Raw genomic sequence first — 24,885 nt, 5'->3', positions numbered from 1 at the left:
CAGGATTACGTAAAAGCTACTGAAAGGAATTCCACAAAACTGGGTAGAAGGATGGGACACGGGCCAAGACAGAAACCATTTAATTTTGGCAGGGTCAGATTCAGGAATATTTGTATCACTTTCTTTTTGACGTTTTCACAGATTTCACAGGAAATAATTGATGAAAAAGGTCAAGCATGTTCAGGCCACTGATTGGGTGCAGTTTGCCGTGAAGCTTGATTGAATTGAATTTATATGCGCTCAAAGTTACTCTCAACATGACTTTTAATCAAAGAAATAGTTAAACATTTTTGGACACATGTTTTCTGCCTTTCTTGCCAAGATGAAGATGTGAAAAACTCACAGCACATAGGAGACACGAGGGGATTCTTCAAAGAGATAGCAAAAAAACTGATTAATTGAAGATAAATTGAAATATTTTCCTTCTCCAGCTTTTTAGTATTTTGGATCTAGAAGATTTACTGTATATGTGGTTTTACAGTAACAAATAGTTCTAGCAATCTGGAGCCAGTCAGGAATCATCATTTTATATCCATGTTCAAGAGTTTTACAACTATGTCCAAATGAACATGATGGATTTGGTGTGGAACCTAAGGGGACTGTTTGGCCTTGGTGGAGGTGTGCCCTCTACTGAGTGATGTTCTACCTTATTTAACTCAGATTGAAGAATTTGACAAAAAAAAGTTGTGCCTATGACGCACAAAAAGTTGTGCCTATGACAAAGAATGTCAAAACAAGCAGCTTCCTCCTGTCGGTTGTTCCGAGAGGAGGCCGCCTGTAGTGTCTGTAATCTACCTGTCCCCCTGTCTGTCAGCCCGCTCGTCTCAGAGCGGCTTCATTGCAGCGTACGACACAGGGAACCTTGTTTGGACCTAACCTCTACTATGCAAATACATACTGTCACATTGCCAGCCTGCACTTCAAATCCACGTGGATGAATCTGTGAGAGCGTCACACTGAGCTCATTGTTTCACCTGAGCATCACCGGCTGTAATCACGAGCCGAGACTCTGACCCGTGTGGTCTCTCCTCCTCAGTGCGTGAAGACGGGTCTCCTCTGTGGATATCAGACCGAGTCAGACTGAAGGCTGAGTGAGAGACGTGTGCGCTGAGTCGACAGCAGCTTCTTTAATACCACACGGCATCAGAGAAGAGGATCTGGGAACCTCTGCTTGTATTGTTGTTCTGATGCTGCCCCTGGTCGTTTTTCTGAATGAGTGTCGGTGTTTGCCTTTGTCAGTCAATGGGAGGACAGAGTAATGAGTTTGGCTGAATGTACACTGTGTGTTTGTGTGTGTGTGTGTGTGTTTGTACTCATACAGATATCTTTGTGAGGACATTTTGGGTCATGACATTTTCGCCAGTCCTTACTTTCTGACCCACTTTCAATGAGTTGCTGAGACTTGTTTATAGGTTTATGGTTAGAATTAGGTTTATATTAGTGTCTAGTTGTAATGGTTAAGGTTAGGGATAAGGTTTGAGTGAGGCTGTCCTCAATGAATGGAACTCAGTGCAAAGTCCTAACAAGGATAGCTGGGCAAACCTGTGTGTGATCCAGGTATTACTCATGTTGTGGGGGACCTACATCTGTTTACTCAGTGACCTTATGGGGACTTGTCTCATAAGAACAAAAATCAAGTCCCCATTATGTAGATCATACAATTTAGATGAAGACACGTTTTAAGGCTAAGGTTAGATTGAGGTTAAGGTCAGGTATCCAGGTGTGTGTGTGTGTGTGTGTGTGTGTGTGTGTGTGTGTGTGTGTTTGTTTGCTGTAAGTGGACAAAAAGCATCTGCACTGCAATGCCTTAATCTCAATCTGCTGAAGAAGCATCTCTGCAGCTGCATGTGTGTGTCTGCATGTACTGTGCACACTTTGATGTCTAAACTTACACTGGCAACGTCCTCGCAAGTTTTTATCAGGCTTTGTCGTGATCAGATGGCTCCGTTAGCAACAACAGTTATGACCAATATAGTGAGTGATGCTGTATGTTAAAGCTCGGGGTCGGGGTCAAGCAGCAGCAGAGGGCTGCGGTGTTTAGTGCCAACAAAGTCAAATGTCACAGGTTTCCCTGAGCCATTCCTGGCATTCTGTGAGTGGGGGTCAATGGAAAAATTATATAATCTGCTTCCAAAAGCAGATTCATTACTGTAATAAAGGCAGTGTTTGTTTTCCCCGGTTTTTTTCTGGCAAGGGAGAATATGCAGAAGACCTCTGAAGTTCTCGTGCAGCGGCATACATACACACACACCAACACACACGCTCACACACACATTTAAGCAAACATCGCCAAAGGCATTTAAGTATCTTTTTATTGGAAAATCTGTTCTCATAACAACAAGCAGAATTGTCTCTGTGTGCTCAGGGCTTTTAGAGGTCATCCTGGGACTTTGCTGCTCCGTCCAACTTCACTCATTTACTGGGCTTGTTCTCTGTTAAAGTCAAATCCTGCTCTCTCATCTCATACTTTTCCAGAAGATCCTCACAAGGTATTTTCACCAGTTAGTTTTACTTATCTGTTTTTAACTTTAAAGTGACAGGAAGCAGATTTTTTTGGGGAATCTTGGTTTGTTGCTGAGGTAAGAGATGATCCCTGTCATCAGATGTTTGGTGAAATTGCCACGAATCCAGTGATGGATGTGCTGTTTGATAATAAATTCAAGGACAAGTGTAACTTTTGGACCTTTTAATGGAGTCTCTTCTCTCTGCAGACCCTTAAAAGGCAACACGCTGTCATGCCTTGAGACTGTCCCATGATATGACACATAATGACTTACACAGATAAGTCCAAAACAGCATAGACAAAAAAAAGGAGAAATTTGCCTCCCCTCCTCCTTCTTCTCCCTCTGTGTCTCCTCCACTCTGCTGCACGGCCAAATAAACAGCGTCCATCAGCACAGCTGGATGGTATCAGGGGAACAACGTCTTACGATGAAGCCACGATGTTATGGTCTGCAGCGGGGCGGATTTAGCTTCTAATTGATGTCATGTACAACAACATGAGCGGGGATATGACGAAATCGATGACGAGGCCGGAGCGGATCTCGGCCTCATGCAGCAGCATCTGTGTTTGTGTGCGTCTTTGTTACGTGAGGCAGGAAGAATGACCTGCAAGGGACATGAGGCAGGAGTAGAAGAAAAAACAGCTGTGGCCTGGGGTTCACTTGTACTTCCCTTTCCCTTGTTTCACTGGAAGTCCTGTCATTGTGTTAAATTCATAGTAAGAGCTTGCACTGCTTTTACAGACACTGGAGCAAGTAATGTGGGATCTGAATTGTGGAGGAGATGGGTAGGTGGGGGCTTAATTTTGTCCCTCGAGAGCGATGGTATGCACTGGTCATCGTTTGGTCATCTCGCAGCAGTGCACATCCTGGTGCCTTGTTTAACAAATATTAAATACTTTTGTTTTTTCCTGTGCCACTGGAAAAATTTTCCATAAACAGCTGCTGACATTTTCTATGTTTGGACAAGGGTCATGCTGATGTTGCTTTTAAAAACACAGGAAATCCTTGAACGCCACTTTGAAAAGTTTAGGAGCTGCACAATAAGAACATTCAGCCTTTTAAAGAGCCTATAACAGTAGGAAAAAGAGAGTAACAACTGGATCGAGATGCACTGCAACATATCGGCTTGTCTCTCACTGAGGGCCGGTTGCGTTGCTCGTATCGGGCACACACTGCAGAGTAATTGGAGTTAAGTGCCTTTGACAGCCAGTGTTTGTGCAAGGAAGGGTTGAATAAACATCAGGGGCGGCACATGGGTTTTTCAACTCTTTTTTTCCCCCTGCAACAGCTATTAGACTTTTTTTCCCCTCCACAATTACCAAAAAATGACTCACTTCAGCTTATGGTCTTTACAAAGTTTACATTGTGTGAGTGACACCTACGTCACGTATGCTTTGTTGTCGGTAGGGAGTGCTTGCCAGTTGGCATGAGGCTATATCAAAACAAGGGCGTTTGGTCAGGTGTCCTGTATAATTTATCAGGTCACGGCCCTGATAAGAAACCTGCCAGGTCCAGGACATTGTAAATGATTCCTGCCACACTCATGTCAAACATCCGTCTCTCTGAAACACTTATTTGATGCACCTTCACTAAGTTTGTCTATTTAAACTCAGTTTGTAAACTCACCTAACAACAGTCCAATTATGTCAAAGGACAGTTTTTGGAAGTTATTTTGTTGGTGTTTCCACTGTTGCTGCTTTGAGTTCTTTGCCTCCTGAAATAAGGGTGGAGTTATGATGTAGACTTGAAAAGAGCTAGCTCATGTTGTGTGCCCATATCAAAAGGCCAAAGAGATTATAGCCATTCCAAACAAAGAGCCTGCTGCACACTTTCAGACAGTTTACATAGACACCAATATTCATATACTTACCTGATCAAAACAATAGCCTGAATAAGACATTGCCATGAAAACAGCATATTCTGATGACCTTAACTGGAATAAGGTCAAATTCAGAATAAGCAATATTAAAAATAAGACATGTCGAGTATTTTTGACCTTACTCACATTATGTAGGTATGTATATGTCTTAAAAAGGTAGGGTTGTCTGAAAGTCATCTGAATATAAATAGTCGCAGGACTGTTATGAACACGTCTGCCTACCTGTCACTAAACGACCTGCTTGAACGCATCCTGCCCGGACTCTTACCACAGTCTTCAGCCGGAGAGACATACACCAGTAAGGCAGAGACGTTAGCGAACGAGTCACTGAAAAGTCGGCAATTGCTTGTCAGTGCACATTCATGGCCAATGTGAGGGGGTGGGGTGTATAGTTTGCCTTATTTTCAGTCTGTAGCCCGCTTTTTTCTAGCTTTTCCAGGATTACCAACCCTAGCTTTAATCGCACTAGAAAGTCCAACTGAAGTTTTCACAGCATTTTTCAGACATCAACATGTACTTTAGTTACCAACTGCTTGATGACGCATGAACTGGTTATGAGTCCACTCGTGGGAAATAATGTTGATGTGAGTCATAATCAGCCGAGGTTCTGTGACATTTAACTGGAATATGAATGGAATTTTCTGTTAGTATCTCGTGTGATGATAGAAATAATGTCTCAGGAAAAGGTCGATCGTCAGGTGCCTATAACCTGAGTCAATGTCTGTTCTGCCCAGTTTAAATATCAATAAGGAAGACAACCGTCTGGACTAAAGCTGTTTTTCTTGCATCTGTTATTTGCTATTGTCGCCTACTTTCAACATAAATTTAGTGATTTATTGGGATCTAGTGGGGAAGTTGGATATTGCAACCAACTAAACACCCCTCACCTCACCCTCTCTACCAAGCACATATAGAGAACTTACAGTGGCCTTCAGGTAACGTAAAAACACTCTCTCTTGAGCCAGTGTTTGGTTTGTCCATTCTGGGCTACTGTAGAAACATGGCACACTGCATGAAGGAGGACCCGCTCCCTATGTAGATTTAAAGGTTAATTCTAAGATCAAGAAAACACAAGAATTCTTAGTTTTATTATTCACTAATTGTGAATATTATGTTACTTCTCTGCCAATAGGTTATAAATCCCCCAAACTGGCCCTTTATTTATGAACCATTTTGGAATTGGCCGATCTTGTGTGTGTGTTGCTTTCATGCTGTTGACTTATAGAATATGATAATTTATGTTTGAGCACTGAGATTAAAAAAACCTGAAAAATCTGTCTTGAAATTAAATAATTATAGAAAAAAGAAATTAAATTAAATATAAAAAATGCATAAAAAACTGAAAATAAAGAAAGTGATAAAAAACAGAAGAGTGCAGGAGTGCAGGCAAGAGCGAGATCTAGTTAATTAGACACATGGTTTAGCTATGAGTAGGAATAGAGGTTTTGCTGTTGGTTAGTGTGGCTGCTTCTCTTTATTTTTCACACCATCATAACATCTGATCAGCTGTTTGGTTTATGCTGCTTCTACTCTGTCAGATTGAATCTTATACAAGAGGATCTGCATTTATAACATCGGTTAAAGATTACCTGCTGTATTAGTGGAGTCAGTCAGCTGCTGCCTAAGAGGGGGGATTTCAGGATTTAGATAAACCTCACTCATCTCACTTTACAGTTAATTCTCTGCTGGGTGTGGATGAGCTTTTCCGGGGGAATGCCGACATGCTGATGGGTGTTTGACACACAAATTGATTCCACATGTCCAGCTCTGTACGTGACATGGGATTTAGGAGACAATTATAATTGTCACTCCCTATTCCATTCTGAACTTAATTTGGTGTGTGTGTGGGTGATGGAGTCAAAGCCAGAGACATGACAGCTCCCCAGAAGTGATGCCAAGGTTCGCCACCTGGTGGCTGGCTGCAGTATAGGTCTAAAATCCTGCCTCCTCCATGTTAGTAATGGACCAAATTAAAAAATCAAAGTACACGTCGAATACATTTTTATGAATGATGGTTTCTGTCAGTTTGCTTAGTTCTTATCACTCACACGCTTTTTAATTAGTCATTTGATGCTATAAAAATGGGTGAAAGGTCATGATTGACGGCTGTGACTGACTCACGATGTACGAGCACGACCTCGCTACCACGGCTCCATCCCCTGATCGCAACTGTACAGATTCTGGCTCTAATTGCACAAGATGGCAGTGTTTATATCTTTTGGCTTAATTTCTGGATAGTGGAAGAAAGTGGAGATGCGTTGTCCTTCTATACATACAGTTTATGGTCAAAGCCTATAAACATGTGATCAAATATCATCTCTGTTTGTGTCCTGCACCAGTCGTCTCTCAGGAGGTGTGGCCAAAGTGTCCTTGGGAAAGACGCTTAACCCCCAAATTAGCCCCTGATGGCTCTTTGAGTGGTCAATAAGACTAGAGAAGCACTACTGCAATCCATTTATCATAATATAGTTCTATTCCATGAGACCGATTGACCAACATTGTTTTATTAAATTTATTATCACAGTGTCTTCCTTTTGAGAGAGGATTTGACGAGATCATCACTTTTACATCACGTTCTTATCCTCCGTCCTCAAGCAGTTTATCTCTTGTTAATCCATTTATGGATATAAAACAGAACTGCACATTGGTCCATATTAATTTTCTCTTAATTATTACAACATGGATGCTTGTGTAAAATAACGGAAGATTATTTTTTGTCTGTTTGCTCCTGGTTTCATTTGTCTCCTGGTTCAACCATGATAAATGTTCTCCGCACTAAAATGTCACCATCTTATTTTGCCTTCGTACTCCCACTCACTGTTTCCTCGCCTCACCAAAGTGGGTGGAGGAGTGAAGTCAGGTCTCGGGGTCTAATTCGACGTAACCATGTAAGGATGTCGGCTCACACGCCTCAGGCTGAACCTAAATGAATCTCGTGTCTCTTAACATGTTGATCTGTAGCATGAAGATGGGTGAACACTCGTCTCCATCTCATAAATCAGGCGCACAAATGTTCGAGTTACAAACTTATTGTACCGCGCGTAATTTAATGGATAGACGCATGTACAGTATGAGCTGTGTGAGGTGACCTTTAATAAAGCAGGGATGTTTCTAGTGAAATGAGCTTCTGTGAAGTCTAGTGAACTTTTCCGTTGACTTGTTGAGAAAAACCCAGGGTGAAAAAATGTCCATCTTTACATTATCATGCACCAATTACATAGTTTAAATAACCGAGTGTAGAGAGAAGAGTTATAAATCTGTTCTGCTATTTCACTTTCATTCTGAATCATCAAAGAGACACTGGCTATCTAGCTGAGCTCTAATTATTGCAAAACGTTTTTTTTCTGGATGAACAAGTTGGATGTTCCTGCATCAGCTGGAATCCATTTGGTTTTATGGTCATCTGTTATTTTGCACACAGGATGCCAACATTTCCCTCTGGTTTTGGTGCATTTTCAAACCAACTAAATCTGCTCATTGCAGGGGTTCACTAGAGAAATCAGCCCTGCCCTCCCTCCTCGAGTTTCTGCCACCGGAAATGTTTTCATAAAAATGAGATTACAGATATGTATCAGCTCTCTGGCTCCCCCTCTTGTGATCCAGGACCAAATTAGGGCTCAGAGGACGGGAGCCTGTTTTACATAACATGACGAGAGATCAGAGACGACAAATCACCTCAGAGCGGCAGAGTTGTGACAGATTTAAGCTCAGCTGATTGGTTTGTCTGCTTTGCTTACCTTAACCCGGAGTAACATCCACATCACCCACCCAGGGGAGGGAGCTCCTCCACCACACGCACCATCACTTCTGTGCACCATATTTCTCAGGACAGCTCAAAGGAACTGCGGTACAATTCTCTAGAGTGAAGTTTGCAAGGGATCTTTGTCTGATGCTCAAACTCTGGCTTTGAAGATAGTGTTGTTAAATGTGTGTGGATCCCCAAGGACTGAAACACTATATTCTGCCCTCACTATGTGTGTAGATGCACCATCAGCTAAACACACATCAAATAAAGGTTGAAAACGACAGTCGTTCTCTGAAGTTCTCAATGGAAGAAGCTGTGAAACTGGGAAAACATTGTTGCCGCATCAAGTTATTTCAAAAAAGTGAAATAGTGCAAACTAGATGTACACGGAAAAAAAGTTATTAATATGAAAACTAGATTCACAAAATAATAATATTAAATATTTTGAGTAGCACATTTTAAAACAGCCATTTCAAAGAGTACAAAGAAAGTACAAGAAAACAAAACAAGTAAAATAATTCAAATTCAAAGGAAAAGGATAAAAGACACATATTAATAACTAAAAACATCTAAGCCCTTCCGTAAAAGTATGTTTTGAGAGATGATGTAAAAACAAATCATCCCCAATAAAAAATTGCCTTTAACAACTCTCTCGTCATATCTTGTTTTTAACACACATGGAAACAGAGTCCAGGTTTCTGAGCAACTGCATGAAATATTGTGGGAGAGAAGAAGCTGTAGCACCGACAGAACAGACACATTTATACAGGAGCTTTTGTGCCGAGGGACAAATCTTACACGGTCACCCTGGGTGACGATGTTCTGATGTGCTAAGATGCAGAGTCAGGTTTCTTTTCTTGTGTGTGCGTGCGTGTGTACGTGTGTGTGTGCGTGCGTGCGCGCGCGCGTGTGTGTGTGTGTGCAGGAAACCTCTGATGATAGGACTGTACTGTGAGCTTGATAATAAGCAGCAATACACAACAGTAAACTAGATTTTATCCTTGTTTATTATATGATGACAATGTCCTGCAGTTGAGTTGATTTTGAGTTTATTGAATAGAAAAGGCTTCTTCTAATCATTCTTAAAGCATGAATAATGTTATCCCCCTAACATAAACGCATCTCTCTATAGGTTTACTAGCTGTGTTTACACGATCTCATATAAACATATGGAAAAGGATGGTGAGGCAGCCAGCTTTAATTATACTGCCAGTCATTCTCCGACTATAACCAGTATAATTAGCTTGGAAGAAAAACTGGTTTTCACAACCTTTACATTGAACAGCACAGGAAACAGCATTCGCTCAGTTGTCAGCCGTCCATATTGAATCACATGTGATGGGAGAGATTCAGGCTGGGTTCAGCTCACCGCTGCGTGCCTGCTGTTGGGCTGTGTGGATACTAGGAGTGACTCATCCCTCCAGCTCTGCAGGGCCACTGCCCTGGGTCACTGATGTCATAAGGCAGTATAGTAGGCCATGTTTATAGGAAGGAGGGGGGTAGTAGACAGTGGTGTGTGTGTGTGTGTGTGTGGTATGGAAACAGAAATTAATTCCAGTTCAAGATGAGAAAAAAACTATATAGAAATCCTTAAAACTGCAAGTTTACATCAGCGGAACTCTAACTGCTGGATGTACAGTATAATGCATTATTATTAATGCTGTTTAATATACATTGATCTGTGTTTGTGTCTCCTAATCTCATTTTAATGTTTTGTTTTACTGATTATTCATGTGTACTTGTGACACATTATAAGGTCTAGAAAGGTGCAGTGAAATTAAAATTATTATTATTGTTGTTACCATTTATCTTTCTTAATTAATCATCATTATTTAAATGTATATTTATGTAGTATTATTATGTACCCATTCTTTATTATAGTGTACCAGGAGTAATAGCAAATATAGCTCTCTGGGGCCCCCTGCTGCAACTTCAAAGCAGTGCAGCCCATCGTTTTCATCCATCTACAGAATGATTTCATTTCAACTGTGTGAGTCTTTAAAATGTAACAAGTACGTCGTTTTTCTGATGTGGAGAAAGTTGTTGCTGAGCGTGTCATTTGCACTCTAGTGTTAATGCACAACACACTAATTCTACTGACTGTGACAGTGTGTGGTAATTTTGTGCAGGCTGTTCACAGCCCACCCTCCGGTTTAACTGGTCCATGGTGACCAATAAACTGCTGCTGACACAAAGACTTCCTTAATCTTCAGTCAGCAGTATAAGACAACAGCAGGACAGAATAGGGTCTTAAAGGCCACAGACAACAGCCTCTTTCATCCAGAGAGCTGGTAAATCGGCCTTTAAAAGAAATAGCAGTAAAATAAAATGTTGATTCTTACTTTACAGGCAACACTTTATGTCCAAACTAATTAAATAACAGTATAATTGATAAATGGTTTAGTGTAATCCCCCCTTAAGTGTGTTAAGAGTGTTACCTCTGAGAAGGAGGTCATGTTTGTTAGTTTTTGTTCTTAATCAGCAGGATTATGCAGAATCTACTGAGCAGATTTCCATGATCTTTGATGGAAGGCTTGGGAATGGGCCAAAAAAGAACCCGTTAAACTTTGGCATGGCCGCGGACAAAGGGGCAGATATAGGAATTATTGTTTTATTTGTTCTTTAACATTAAATCTGACATATTTTGTCATTTTAAGGGGACTGTTGGGCCTTTGCGCTCCACTATGTGCCAAATATATCAGGGTTACAATATATTGGACTGATAATGACCCTGGTTTTTGCGGATGTATCTTGAAAAGGTTTTGGTGTTAGTATTTGCAGTGATCTGAAAGACCTGCATCATTTCTGGAGAGATTCATCGGTATTAAAACCAAGTGAGAGTTTGCAAAACATTGTGACATTTTACAACATTTATAGTCATGATTATCAGTTTAACGGGTAGTCCAGTGATTCAGTATTGCACTTAAAGTTAGTTGAGACACTTTGCTGTTTTAAAAGATGATGCTTGAAATCGAGGCAGCAGATTCTTAGATATTCTGACTCTTAGAAAAGCTACAGAGCATACATTTCCCATAATTCAACATCTTTCATCACACCCTCGCTGATGAATGATTCTGTCTTTTAAAGTCAAACTCTGGAGAACTCCATCCAGAGTCACAGAGAATATTATACAACTGTTTCCACCTGATGATGTTCCTCATGACGAGTCAACTGAACTTTTGCGTGTGATTAGTGGTGATACAAACACAAGAGATAGAATTTAAAAAGTCGTGATGACCCTTGATGACACAAACTACATGAGGCTTAGCAAATTTGTCAACAGGTGAAGAGCGTTTTTTGACTTAATTCATGAATTCCAGTGAAAAAATTGAATGTAAAAAAAGGAAAATTTGTGTAAATGGTCTGTTGGTGGTGATGTGTTTCTTTCTTGCATCTCTATTATGGTGATGATGCAATCACATTTTTGGATAAAATCCTACCAGGTGCACCGTCATCACATTTTATTCATTGCTCAGCAGATGGTTAATGGGAGTTAGACTGAATACACAATAAGGTCCACGTGTAGACAAAATAACCCAACAGTCATTCTCTACAATCATTTGTATGTTTTACTTGATAGAGCTATTTCTTTTCCAAAAGAACACAGCTAAAAAACAGGCAGTGTTCAGTTTTTATTTGTCAGATTTTAGTGAGAATTATAGAAATAAATGAAAATAATTAATTTATTGTCATGTAATGTTATTTTAATCAGATCCAGCTTCATTATCGATGCGCTGGCGTATATATATTGGACTGTTTTCAGAAATACTCCCGACATCTGATGACCCCAATTTCACAGCAGAAAAAAAGCAAACAAAGAAACGTGTGACGAACACTTGTGTCCGTCAGACGACAGACGGGATGAAACACAATTATTTTCAAGGAGCCTGCAGGTGCGAGAGCTAATTTACATTTCAAGTAAATGTTATTGTGTCTTCATGCCTGGTCCAGTCGCCGTGAAATTGTTTCGAGTTGCTACAAAGGGCTCGTCACTGTCAACAAGGTGCCACGGGAGTGAGTGGAGAGGAAATTGAGCTGTTCAGCCATTTTCAATTTGTGCACACTTGAGGGTAAATTATACAGCCACTGCATGAGATCAAGTGTGGAGATTCCAAGTGTAGAATAGCAACTGTCATAATTCCTTCCAATGCAGTGACAGCCCTCATCTATTATTTGCAGGGTGCATTTCAAGGGCGTGTGTGTGTGTGTGTGTGTTCACATGTATGTTGGCATGCCTGGGAGTTCCAGTGAACATGTGAATGTCTGACAGGAGGTGACAGTCTTCCAGTGGTCTGATGGCGGCTGATTTATGTGATGAACGGATGGAGGGATTGCTGCGGCACTTAGTGGTGGTTCTTGGTGACAAGGTCAGCAAAACAAAGGTGGCGGCTGCTGGAGATCCGGCTCACAGTCGAGTTTCTCCACACAAGATAATATCAAATGAAGTTGAGACTCCTCTTTTGTGTTTTTTCCTCCCACTGTCGTGTCTAGCGGTTGCAGCACCACTTGGAGGAGCCACCGCTGTTGTTTTGGCCCCAGTCGGTGGGCGTGCAGCCTGCCGCTCTCCTCTCAACACCCAGGCTTCTTTTCTTTATTATAAAACCTCCCTACAATGGCCCTTCTACAAAAGCAGAGTTCTTAAAGCTGCAATCAGCAGCACCTAAATACAATTTCTTAATCAATGTGATAATAATTTTCCCGCTGACATATTTAGATAAGTGAAAGAAGTCCAGGCATCCACCTCAGTGAAAGGCTGGGAATGAATGAGGCTGATTGGATGGTGCATGGATGGAGCATAGATGGAGCTTTTAGCGAACGACAACAAGTGTCAGTGCCTCTTTACGCCGAGGATGCTGCCATGTACGGGCTGTAATTTATTTTAATTTGAAGAGTATAAGGATGGAGCGTTGACTGATTTGTTTACTGATCACTTCATTTAAGCACTCAGAATCCAAGCTTGTATGTTAATGTCAGTGATGTATAATTTTCAGGTTACTTTCCTCCAACCAGCAGCTTGACAAATTGAACAAAAAGAAAAATGCATCGTTGATTCGTATTGTCTTTGCAGATCTGTCGACAGGGAGAATAAAAGTCTCTCTTTTCAGAGCGACGCCCGCTCATCTCAGCTGATTGAATGGCCACAATAAAGGGCTGAGATACTTTTTGAGCGATTATTCAATAAGCAGCTGTGGGAGCTCGACAAGTGGAAAAGAGACGTTTCACACGGCAGCTGAAATTTAGAGCACATTAGACGGACCTGACCTTCTACCGCCGGGTGAGGAGAAGCCATTGCTCAGCTCATTTTTTGCTCACTGGCCTAATGTGATCACACAGGATAAACTCTCATCGCTCTCCTAAAGATGGCAGGAAGTTAATTGAAAAAGCCAACAGAGGATGTATCAAAGGGACATGGGGGGAATGGCATCTGCAGCAGGCAGTCTTTTCCCCGTATCTGGATCGCTCTGCTGGGGGGGATCTGTGGCCCTGATCCCACCTCACGTTAACTATTGCTCGAGCCCAGACAGAAATCAACCCCCCCGTGGATACACTGATCCATCACTCACAAATAATACCTGTCTGCACAACAGCACAGACAGACAAGGCCCGACTGCTTTTGAACGAGAAAGAGAAAGTATTTGTGTCACAGAGAGCCCACAAAATGCACAAACAGTCTTCATCCACCTCACGTCACTCTGGTGGAGAAGATTTAAAAAAGGCTAGAGCAGTCATCAGCTCCGGTTTTAATTGAGATTTTGAAAGCCAAAGTACATTTATCCTCTGAGTGCACCTTTCAGGAGAATGTAAAACAAGGTGAATAATAATAAGAATGGCTGGCTGAGATGAAGATTGTGATGTTCTGTATTCATCTACCTCTCCCCCTGTGCTCCTTGTATCTGTGCCGCGTCTCCAGCTGTTTCGCTTATTATTTTCAGGGAATCGTCATGTGTTTTGGAGCCTTTGGCCCAATCGTCGGTCATAGATGGAAAATGAGGATATGAGCCGGCAAATTTCATTTGCTTTTGTGTAATTCAAGCCACGATAGAGCTTTTAGCAGCTGTAACGAGAATGAAGGGCGGTTTTGGTTCACTGCGACTTACCTTGGGTCAGCAAACAGCGGCTAGCTCCGATCGAGAGCTCCCCACTAGTGGCCTGCCCGGCTAGCTTCAGACGTCAGCTCGTATCACAACGGTTAAAGATAATAGTTGCTCCGATGTTAGGTTGTTTCTCTCTGTCTCGGTTGTTCAGCATCAGAATCCCACACCAGGTCACCTGGGTTTTAATTGATAAGCCCCGCCCAGTACCAGCTAGCCAAAAGAAAACAGGAACGGCTAATATGACTACTAAATAGCCTAATGCTTAAACTAACACAGCTACCAGGAATAACTTATAGCTGAATCACGACACTTTGTATTTTGTTAAGTGACTTGTGTAATGACAACAATGTGGTGTGCACTAAGACACAAAGTTCCTGAAGAGTTTGCATCTTTGTCAGTTTCATCAACATGTGTTGAGCTCAGCGTACAACCCCGATAAACAGCTGTTTAGTGCCTTAACCCTTGTGTTGTCCCTGCTTCCCCCGGCTGTTGGCTGTGAGCCTCCGCATGCCACGTGCTCAGGAGCACCACGTTCTTGTTTTTCTTTGGGATGTAGGACACCAGAGTGGTGGTGGGCGTGAAGGCGAACCTGGAGGAGAACACCTCTCTTCCCTTGACCGCGAGCAGCCCGGTGTAGACTTGCATCTTCCAAGCGTAGCTGGATTTGGCGTAACATAACATAACATAACATAACAATAATATAAAAAAAACGTAAAAAAAGAATAACCTCAGAACAGAACCAATTGCTCGTCCACGGTCACTTCGGGCCCCGGGTTGTAGAGGCGCGGCAGCCGCGCCACCCACGCATCCCAGACCTCTCGCACGGCCGCCAATTTGTCCGTGGCCGTCGAAGCGCAGCAGTCTGGAGTACGTGTGAAAGACTTTGAGCGGCATCGTGGCACGAAATATCGCCCGGCCGCAGCAGCCCTACGTAGGCGCACAGGTCGGTCTCGTCCATCCCTTTCCAGTCGTCGCCGTATTTTCGATAACCTTCCAGATTCGTCATCTCAAGGAGGATGTTCTCTACCGTCGGCGTGACGAACAGGCGGAACGTCGAGGCTACGTCACGGGCGCGGGTCGTCGCGGGCGTCGTCGTCGTCATCGTCTCCGTCTCCCTTCTGGGCCCGCTTCTGGGTCCGCTTCTCGGTCTTGCTCTTTGCTTGACGTGACATCGTGACCTGGTCAGGGAGAACGGCACACGTGTCCTGACTTGTACCGGATTTATTGTTAGTAATCTATTTATATCCCTATACACACGCACACACGTTGGGGGTGGGGAATTGGTCAATTTGCTCGACAATACAGCTGATTCCAATTGTGATCTCGGGAGAAACACACCGGCTTCTCTGTGGGTCTCAATGACCCCAGGAGAATCGAGAATCACCCTAACCCTAACCCTGACCGGCCAGGGCTTGCGGATGATCGCACGCACGCACACACACACACACACACACACTCTGGGTCAATCCGACCCAGGGACAACACGAGGGTTAATACTGCTGTCTGGACAAATTCTAAATAATAGACTGGGCAGTGGAACAATAGCACACAGGCACTGTCAAGGACCTGCGTTATTATTATTAATATAAACACTTAATGACTGCAGAGGGGTCGTAAATGTGAGGTGACTACAAATTTACATATTTGCCCTGTTCCTGCGTTTAACGTTTGAGACAAATCAGTTATGATTTCAGACCCTGCAAATAACTGCAGTTAATCATAATGGTTCATAGCAGTTAACACTTGCAGAAGTGACGGAATATGAGCATAGATCAAGGCTGTTGTTTGCCCTGAGGTCATTTCGTGATCTATGGGCATAATTATCTGTCTTGTTGCATTAAACCTTTTAGATTTTAAGCTTTTTTTCAGACTACGTGCAGCAAGCTCCACAGAAGTGCATTTAGAGTAGAAGACCAAATCGGTATTTTCACAATGGATGAACTGCTGAAAACACGAAAAAATCTGTACATGTAGCTATTGGACGCTTCTTTGATTATCAGTGGAAAGGCAGTGAAGCAACATATAGTGTGCTAAGTAAAAAAATAACATGACAAGGATTGCAAACATTATTACCAATGTCTAAGATGTATATTGTAGTCCATGTGCATGCATTTGTATATTGCATGTTCTGGCTTCTCTACATAGTTATACACATGATGCTCTATATCATGAAACATTTCTCATGATGAAAGATAGTTAATTTACCCCAAAGGCGCACAATGTCATAACCAATTTCTCCTCTCCTCTCCTCTCCTCCTCCTCTCCTCAAAGCCCAATCGATGGGGACTATCCGACCAGCTCTGTCTGTTTTTCCATCCGTGGTAATTACCTGGCCACATCTATTTAGTGGGGATGTGCCTGAGCTAAAGAGTGGAGAGAAGGGTTCATGTGTGACCTGTTTGGCTGATTTCTCATTGAAAATACATCAGTCCTGGGTAGAGGGATAGAGAAGTTGGTTTCGTTTCCAAGCTCATGGAACGAAATGACGGCTTATGTAGTTGATGGCAAGTGACATGCAGGTGTACGTTTTGCTTTGCATGGGATTGGCTGATATAAATCCATTGCTTGCCTATGCATCTCGACTGTGGAACACAGACAACCACAAATGAAGTGAGTGTTGTCAGAAAAAACATGAAACAGGATAAAAATAGGCCTATATATAGTAGACAGGGACCGTTGTTATAAAAAGCAGAGTAAAACGAGGAGCCCTGAATTCTCTTCCTATTTTCTCAATAATTGATCACAAGAGAAGAAACGTGAGACGTGACAGGAAGGCTTGAACAGACATAGACTTCCTATGTATGGACCAATCACAGCACACTGAGAATATGATTATTTATCCCTTTGAAGTACAAGAGGATTTTCGAGGTGTCACAATAATATACACTGTGTGAATGGATATGAACATCCAGCTCAGCACAATTGGTTTTGGCTATCTTTGTGTGTGTGTGTGTGTGTGTGTGTGTGTGTGTGTGTGTGTGTGTGTGTGTGTGTGTGTGTGTGTGTGTGTGTGTGTGTGTGTGTGTGTGTGTGTGTGTGTGTGTGTGTGTGTGTGTGTGGGGCAGGGCTCTGGGTTATTAGGCCAGATAAACAGAACAGAGTTGCGTAACTCTGGCTGATAATTCACTGACCTTTACCTTTTACACTCTAATGCATTCTAATAGGCCAGTGAATCCCAGCATGACACCTGTTCACCAACACAGACACACACACAGACACACACATACATGTATGCACAAGTACATAGTTGTCAAGGAGATCGAAGCTTTTATTTTCTGAAACCGTAAAACCCCTGAGAGGTTGTATAAACTTACCTCAGCCTGTCAAGATAGTTCTACTGGAAAATAATTTCAAACCCTGCATATGAATTCTCCACTGACTGTACAGTCTGTTTGTGTTTTTGTTTGTTTGTCAATTTGGCCCAAAAAATAAATGAATTAACTTAAAGCTATATTTTAGAAAATGTAGCAGACATATTGATATGCTTTTTAATTTTGGATACATAAAAAAGGGCACATTTTTGGGATGGTCTACCTCCAAACAACTGTTATTATTCTTATCATTATTTTATTATTATTATCTGCAAGCCTTCTTTCTGATGAACTCTCTGTCTGTTGCCTGTTTTAAAGGTGGCACACACCATGCAAAAGAATGACCGGTCCATGGACGACAGCCAGCGGGAAAGTGTAAGTTAAAACCATCTCTTGTTTATCTTTATTTTCCCTTTTACTTTCTTTTAGCTTTTTCCTTTAAACAACTTCACAACCCTGAAATCCTTTTTTTGTGTTACGTAGTTTGTCCCTACGTCTTTTTATGTTATATGTTTTTTTACGTCATATCTTCTATCGTACACTATTATACATATAATTATGACCGGCTTTGTAATAATGTACATTTACGCAACCGTGTGTCTTCATTCATATTATGTTTCTGGCATTTATTGGTAACTTTAACATCTAAGCTGTGACACAGTTAATAACAGAACTGGGAATTCAGACGTTTACACCACTGTCGGTCATTAGTGGTAAAATGAGATGGAAACCCCCCCGAACTTGACACATAGAGCGAATGTGAAAAGAATCTAATTTGGAGCAGACTTGGAAGTCAACTGAACTCACTCTGCTGCTCAAAAGGAAACTGAGATATTTTGCATGTCGATCACTGATTTATTGAGATGAAGTCTACATTTTGCATGATTATCATGAATTATAAAAAGGTTACAATGTTGTAATGATGCACAAGAAAAGATTGATTTTTTGCACAAAGTTGGAATATGAGCATATTGTCCCTGTGAAGAGAGTTAACACAGTTAACGTCAGGTGCATTATCATTACTTTTTCAAACAGGCAGGATTATAATGCTCGAAGAAAAAGCTTAATTTTTATACTTCTTAGTAAATTGTCCTTAATTTTCTGTTGGAATGATTATAACGAACTTCCGATGTGTTTTTTGAAGCAGATCATTTTTTCTGTCAGTTTTTATTTGTGAAGCCTGAGACAGATGCTCTTTGTTTGCAATGTAATGTAATATGTAAAAGGTTTGGCTTTTGTCTGACAAATGTCCCGTCATTACAACAATATTTTCTTCATTATGTGATTAATAGTTTGTTCTGTAAGAGATAAACAATATCTCAATTTAAATTGCTTGTTTAATCAGACCAACAGTCAAAAGCCCACATATATTTTATAAAAAATTAATCTTCATAGTTGAGAAGCTTAAACGAGTCAATGTTTGACATTTTTGCTTGAAAATATAAATCGATTATCAAAATAAAAATTGCTGATTCATTTTTTGTCAACTGACATATTGATTAATGAGCAAATTTTTGCAGCTCTGCTTGACAAAATAAATAACCATCAACAAACTCTACACCTCAGATTTTTGCTGTGGTTTCTCCTCATTAAGATTTGCTCAACGTGCGTACATGACAACCAATAATTCAAAATGTTATAATCTCATATTTAGTACCACACTGTTTTATAACAACCCCACAAAAGTTCCAAACTGATATTTTCATTTCATTACATTCTGCATCTCCTCCATCACCCATCCCCCACAACAGCTACACCACCATCAACATCGTACCGACTGTATGTGGGCTTTCACACGAGAGTTGAGTGCAATCTGTCCGTCATCCGCCACTATCCATCTGGATTTAATAGGCAGGTTCTTGGAAACCCTGACAAACAGCTAAGAGAGTCCAGAGCCGTGGTGTTCTGCTGGAGATGGAGCTGGGATGGAGCAGCAGCAGCAGACGCTATCAGGCTTATCCTCCCATGCATGAATAAGAGATTCAATCATATATTCTATCGCTGTTGACCTTGAGTTTAAGGTCAAAAGAAGGGCCAGTGTGCAAGTCTTTCAAATGGGCTGACATCATGGAGGAAATTTAAAAAAAAACTGTAGTTGGAATATCAATCAAAATATGAGTGACAGAAGGAAATTGGCTATATGTAGGTTTTTTTTTTGCCTTATCTTTTCCAACACTAACAGCTGTTTACTTACCGATAAAGCAGAAACATTGCAAGTATAGCATCAAACTTCATTTCTTTTCTCACCAAGAGCTGTCTCCAGCCTTGGAAAGCAACTCCAATGTTAGCTCTTGTTGCCTCCACTCCGTCCGCTCGGTTTGTTCATTGTTTTGTTTGTTTGTCACAAAAAACTCCTGAACTGATCAAGGGGAACTTGAAGGAGGTATACGCTCTACTGATTGCCTGTTGGTTGATTTGTTTGGTGTCAGCACCATTACGCAGAAGCTATTGGTTGGATTTCCACGAAAGAACTATGGGAAAGATTCGGACAAAGGGGCGGATCCAGGAATCTTTTATTTCATCCATCTTTAACATTGTCAGAAAAACCTGGTTTATTTAGGAGCCTGATATCTGTGGTGTGGCGTGATTGAATTCAAACGGTTTGTGTTCTACTGAGTGCCATTCTAGTTTCTTCTCTTTCTCTCACGTCTTTGCTTCTGCTGCTACCCAGTTAGCCCTGAGCCAGTCTCGTCACTTTCCGATAGTGAGTCACTGTAGTGTCCAGTTCGCCCTGAAGACGCGCTGCCGCTCAGAGGGCGCATTTTAACCTTTTGTATTGTAAATGCAAAGATGGCTGACGACGCTCTTGGCACGCGACCGTCGCCGCCACCTGCTCCTGGCGACAAACCGCTTTTGGCAGCATGAGGAAATTTACATTTGGCTTCTTTTAACAGAGGGAAAGAAATAGACGCATTTTCAGTTCTGCTGTGATTGTGCCACATAATCCACATTCCTGAGTGAATCATTGTGAAGGAACAGACAGAAATGTCAAACGGGCCATTACAGCCTGGTGCTGAGGTTCCCACACAGTTTCACTCTGTCTTGGTGTGTACAGAAACCATATCATTATCTCTTCTATTGTACAGTGTGCTGTGCTGTGGGTTGATGTAACGTAGATGTACTGTATTCATGTGTCCGTATTAGAGAGTTCACTGTGTGTCACTTTCACCGATGCTGCTGATGAACTGTCTCCCGTGGGGATACCCTAAAGCCAGAGGTCACCAGGAGGGAAACATCCAACGACACAACTGCTCAGAGAGATGCATCATATTACATTAAAGGGTGAGGCTAAGACAAGCTTGACTGTGGAAAACAAACTGAGAGCAGCAGCGACGCTCCCTCGTCGTCCTGGGGGGCATATTGAGGTGGAGCGGGGACACGGGCTGTGCTGATGAATACGTTTCGCAAGGCTCTCGGGGGCTGTCCAATCAGGCAGCGCCATTGATGAATAGTCATGAGTCACCTTATCAGCATCACCATGGTTACGCAGTTGTGAGTGTGGCCCTGTGAATGTGATGAGGGAATAGAAATGGGCCAAATGCTGCTCCGTCTTCTTCCCACACACATCTTGATCACCAATTAGAACCCAGCAGGGAAGCGTCTAGGTCTTATGTTCGGGCCTCTCTCAGAGAGTGGGTTTTGAGAGAGGTGATTGGACGAGGGGAGAGGATAAGGACTATGACTGGGTGTCGTTTTCTCAAAACGATTAGATTTTGATTCACAAGGTCCCAATTCGATTAGATTTTTGATTTGATTCAATATCGATTCGGGATATTTCAGCTTTAGTTCCAATTTTGCCTGGATATGAAAAAGATTCTCAGAGAACTCATGTTGTTAATAGTACAAGTAAACCTCTAACATGGTGCATCATTAAAATGTTAATGTTTACATTAAGAGTTGACTCCATAGTAGTTACATTAATGTACTTTTTATTTAACATGACCAACAAGTGCGAATAAGTGCCGTGCAGGACTTAGTGCAGGACCATATTGTCTGTGTAAACCATGACTATTAAAACAATTCCAATCTTCTTAACATATACCATTAACATAACCTCAGTCTGTTATAATGAACAACTAAAACAAATATAAATAGTTTTTAAAGATATAATGCAAACAAGACCTATGGCTTACGGACCGGCTCTAACTTCAGTGGCCATATCTGAAGTCTGTAGAGTGGTTAAAGCTTTATACATTCATGGGAAACCGTAAAAGACATCAATCACAAGATCTTTAGGTTTTAATAAACCACTATCAGGTCATTCAAATGAAGATCGAGTTGAATCAGAAAGTCAGTGTTTGTCAACCCAGCCAGAGAGATGAAGAGTTTTATAGATTTAATGCATATGAAGTGTGCATGAAGAGAGGAGGAGGAGTAGGATGAGGAGGAGGAGGAAGAGGAGGGTTTTGGATTTGGCTTGAACTATTCGATGATTTAAATTCACATTAATCACCACTGAAGCCAGTCGGCGCCCGCCACATTCAGGTGAGGGCGGGGAGGCGGGGAGAGTGGAAGTGGATGACAGGATATTAAATGAAAAGTGCTGGGAAATTAGATTGAACAGGATCAGAGAAGGGGGTATGACTGAAGGATGAGTAGGACATCAGACAGAGATAAAATAAAAGGGATAATGGAATAAATGGCCGGGACAGCACGTTATGATTCCCCAATTCCCAACTCTCTCTCACAGATGTCTCCCTCGACACGAGGTGCAGGTTAATGATGTGATCAATTCCCCAGAAGCCTCTTCTCCTGTTCTTAACACTTGTTGGAATCCCCTTCAGGATTTAAGAGAGTCATTAACGATACTCATGTAAAAACAACTGTGCCAAACAACATGTTTAATATCTCAGTCAGCTCTCCTCTTCATCCACCTTCCACTAACTTTTCCTCATTTTTGTTCTCAAATGAACATTTTACTGCATCACACACACACAACAGAGGTCATTGTTACGATACCTGATGTAATAACAGCAGCCCTCTTATCACTCATTTGCTGGGCCGAGTGCAAACAATGTTAATTGTTTTTGAGCTACTGCTTATCTACATGTTTATTTATTTATGAGAGAGTGCAGCAATCTCCTGCATATATGAACCATTTAATTGGATTAGCAGGCAGCTCTATGCAATGGGGACATATTCAGGCACACAGGGAATTGATATGTCTTTTTCTCCCCTGCCAAGACTCATGGTGCAAATTTGTTATATCTGTCTGGTGCCCATGTACTTGTCAGGGTCTGCCAGTCTGTTCCATTGTTTATGTGGAGCCTGCACTTTATAAGGCTACGTGCACAATCATGCATGCAAGAAGGGAGGTAGACAAGCTCAATATTTATTTATTGGTATACACCTTGTATAAAGAAATTACCAGCCGCTCACTGTTCTCATTTCACAGCCTGTTGACTGCGTTTAAAGTGTGATTAATCTTGCATGAGGCGTTTGGCAGCGTGCTCAGCACGGATGTGGAGTTGATGCATGAAGAGTGATGCGTGAACTCTGCCTTGGGAAGGTCGACATGAAGGATTCATGGAAGGATAAATCTGTTTCCATCCTGTTACTGTCAAAAGTTATTCAAAACCATTTTCAATACATGGAGGACACATGCAGTTTCTTTCTTGATTTCTTGTTATAAAACAATCCTGACTCGAATGCTTTATCTTCAGGGCAGCTTGAGGCTATGTGTCCATACTGCTATGTTTTTGTTTGAAAATGGATCGTCTCTGCTACGGATATGCCTGGCGTCCACACTACTTGGAAGTTTGAAGTTGATAAAACTGAGAAGTTTTGAAACTCTGCTGGACCTGTTTTAGTTTGAGACTAAATCTACAGGCAGAAATGGGGATGATTTGGAAAAGATGATGTAGACTCACAACCAGGGGCATAGGTTTGTTTGGAGTATAATGCTAAAAAGAACATTATTTAACATGTATTCAGTTATTTCCTAAAGTATAAAACACACCTTAAAAATACCCTACATTGAGAAAATGCTTACTGCATAATAAAAGACAATTGACCAAAGACTTCACTGGACTTTTTTTTTTATTTGCAGAAACTTAAATGTCATGTTTAACATACAGCTTTCAGCCCATCAACCTAAAGTTTTATGGGGTGTAATCTCTCATTTTGTTACATCTTGCCAATAATGAAACAAACTGACATATGACAGAAAATGCATGGCTTCAATATATATAGTACTGGTAATTATTTGAGTACACAAGACTACTTATATACAAGGAAATACAGTGATCACACCAGAAACCTCAGAAGGGCTGTAGTTATATTAAAAGTTAACGTAAAAATCCTCAGGTGAAGGGCAATAGGCTCTCTCTCTCTCTCTCTCTCTCTCTCTCTCTCTCTCTCTCTCTCTCTCTCTTGCTCGCTCTCTCTCTACACACACACACACACACACACACACACACATTTATGTCCCTCTTCAAGATAAGCTCCATGGCAGAACATCACCCAGTCTTGAATGTAAGCTATTTTGTTGAGTTGCCTTATTGTGAAAGGTTGGTCAGTGAAAGTGTGTTTCCTTTCATGATAAGCAGTTTATCTGGATGGGACTTTTATTGTGAACGGACACTAACGGAAGTGGTTTATTGTTTTTGACTGAAATTTGCGTAGATGTGGAAAAATAAATGGACACTGTCCAGTTCTTATTTGACTATGAGCTTTCAGTGAAGGCGAATTAAACCCTCGGCTACATGAGCATCAGAAAACTGTGAATCTGCAACTCCCAAACAGCCAGTATGACCCGGTGTAATCACCTGTGTTATTGCTGGACTCACCTTTCTGTGAAAAGAAATATGTCAACAGTGTCTGCCTTCTGTTTGCTTTCTTTCTCTTTCCTTTTTTTCTTTTCTTTTCTGCTTTCCTGACAAATTGAACATCACTTCTGAAGTGAGTCACTCACTCACTTCCATTGTGTTTACAGAAGAACAGTGCGGCAAGGACTAAACCATTTGTTTGTAGGGGTGAGACAGGTGGCCTCAGGAAGCCTCCACTATTTTTGGATACAAATTTTAGTCAATCATTGAATTATTTAGCCAGTTTCAGCCATTTTCATTAAGTACTTTATAAATTAATAATATAAATTATTATTTTTTTAGAATTTTTTATAATTCAGGCTTCTCAAGGGCCCCCCCTTTCCTTTGGGGCCCTGGGAAGTCAGTTCAAACTGATACGAAGTGGAAACGCGTGTGTGGACAGAGATGGCTTTGTATTAGTGGTATGGATGTAGCCTTTCGCTTTGCATAGACCTGTCATGGCCCCTGCTCGACGTTTGTTCTACTGCCCCAGGCTACTAGGAAAGGGGGGGGGCTCTTTGAAAGAATTTGATTAATTTCCCTCA

The 24,885-nt window shown here is 41.5% G+C and overlaps 1 protein-coding gene across 1 annotated transcript in view; it reads left to right on the top strand.

Annotated features, from left to right (window-relative positions):
* The window catches only part of pde4d (phosphodiesterase 4D, cAMP-specific), a 178,800-nt gene that overhangs the window by 1,371 nt on the left and 152,544 nt on the right, over positions 1-24,885 (top strand). The window contains exon 2 of the mRNA XM_035165121.2: positions 17,853-17,909. Within this exon, the coding sequence (XP_035021012.2) occupies positions 17,865-17,909 (45 nt within the window). The 5' untranslated portion in view covers positions 17,853-17,864. The remainder of the gene's footprint in view (positions 1-17,852; positions 17,910-24,885) is intronic.

The sequence above is a fragment of the Hippoglossus stenolepis genome, chromosome 9, assembly GCF_022539355.2.
Source record: "Hippoglossus stenolepis isolate QCI-W04-F060 chromosome 9, HSTE1.2, whole genome shotgun sequence".
NCBI lineage: Eukaryota > Metazoa > Chordata > Actinopteri > Pleuronectiformes > Pleuronectidae > Hippoglossus > Hippoglossus stenolepis.
This window is presented reverse-complemented; position numbering and strand designations above follow the sequence as displayed.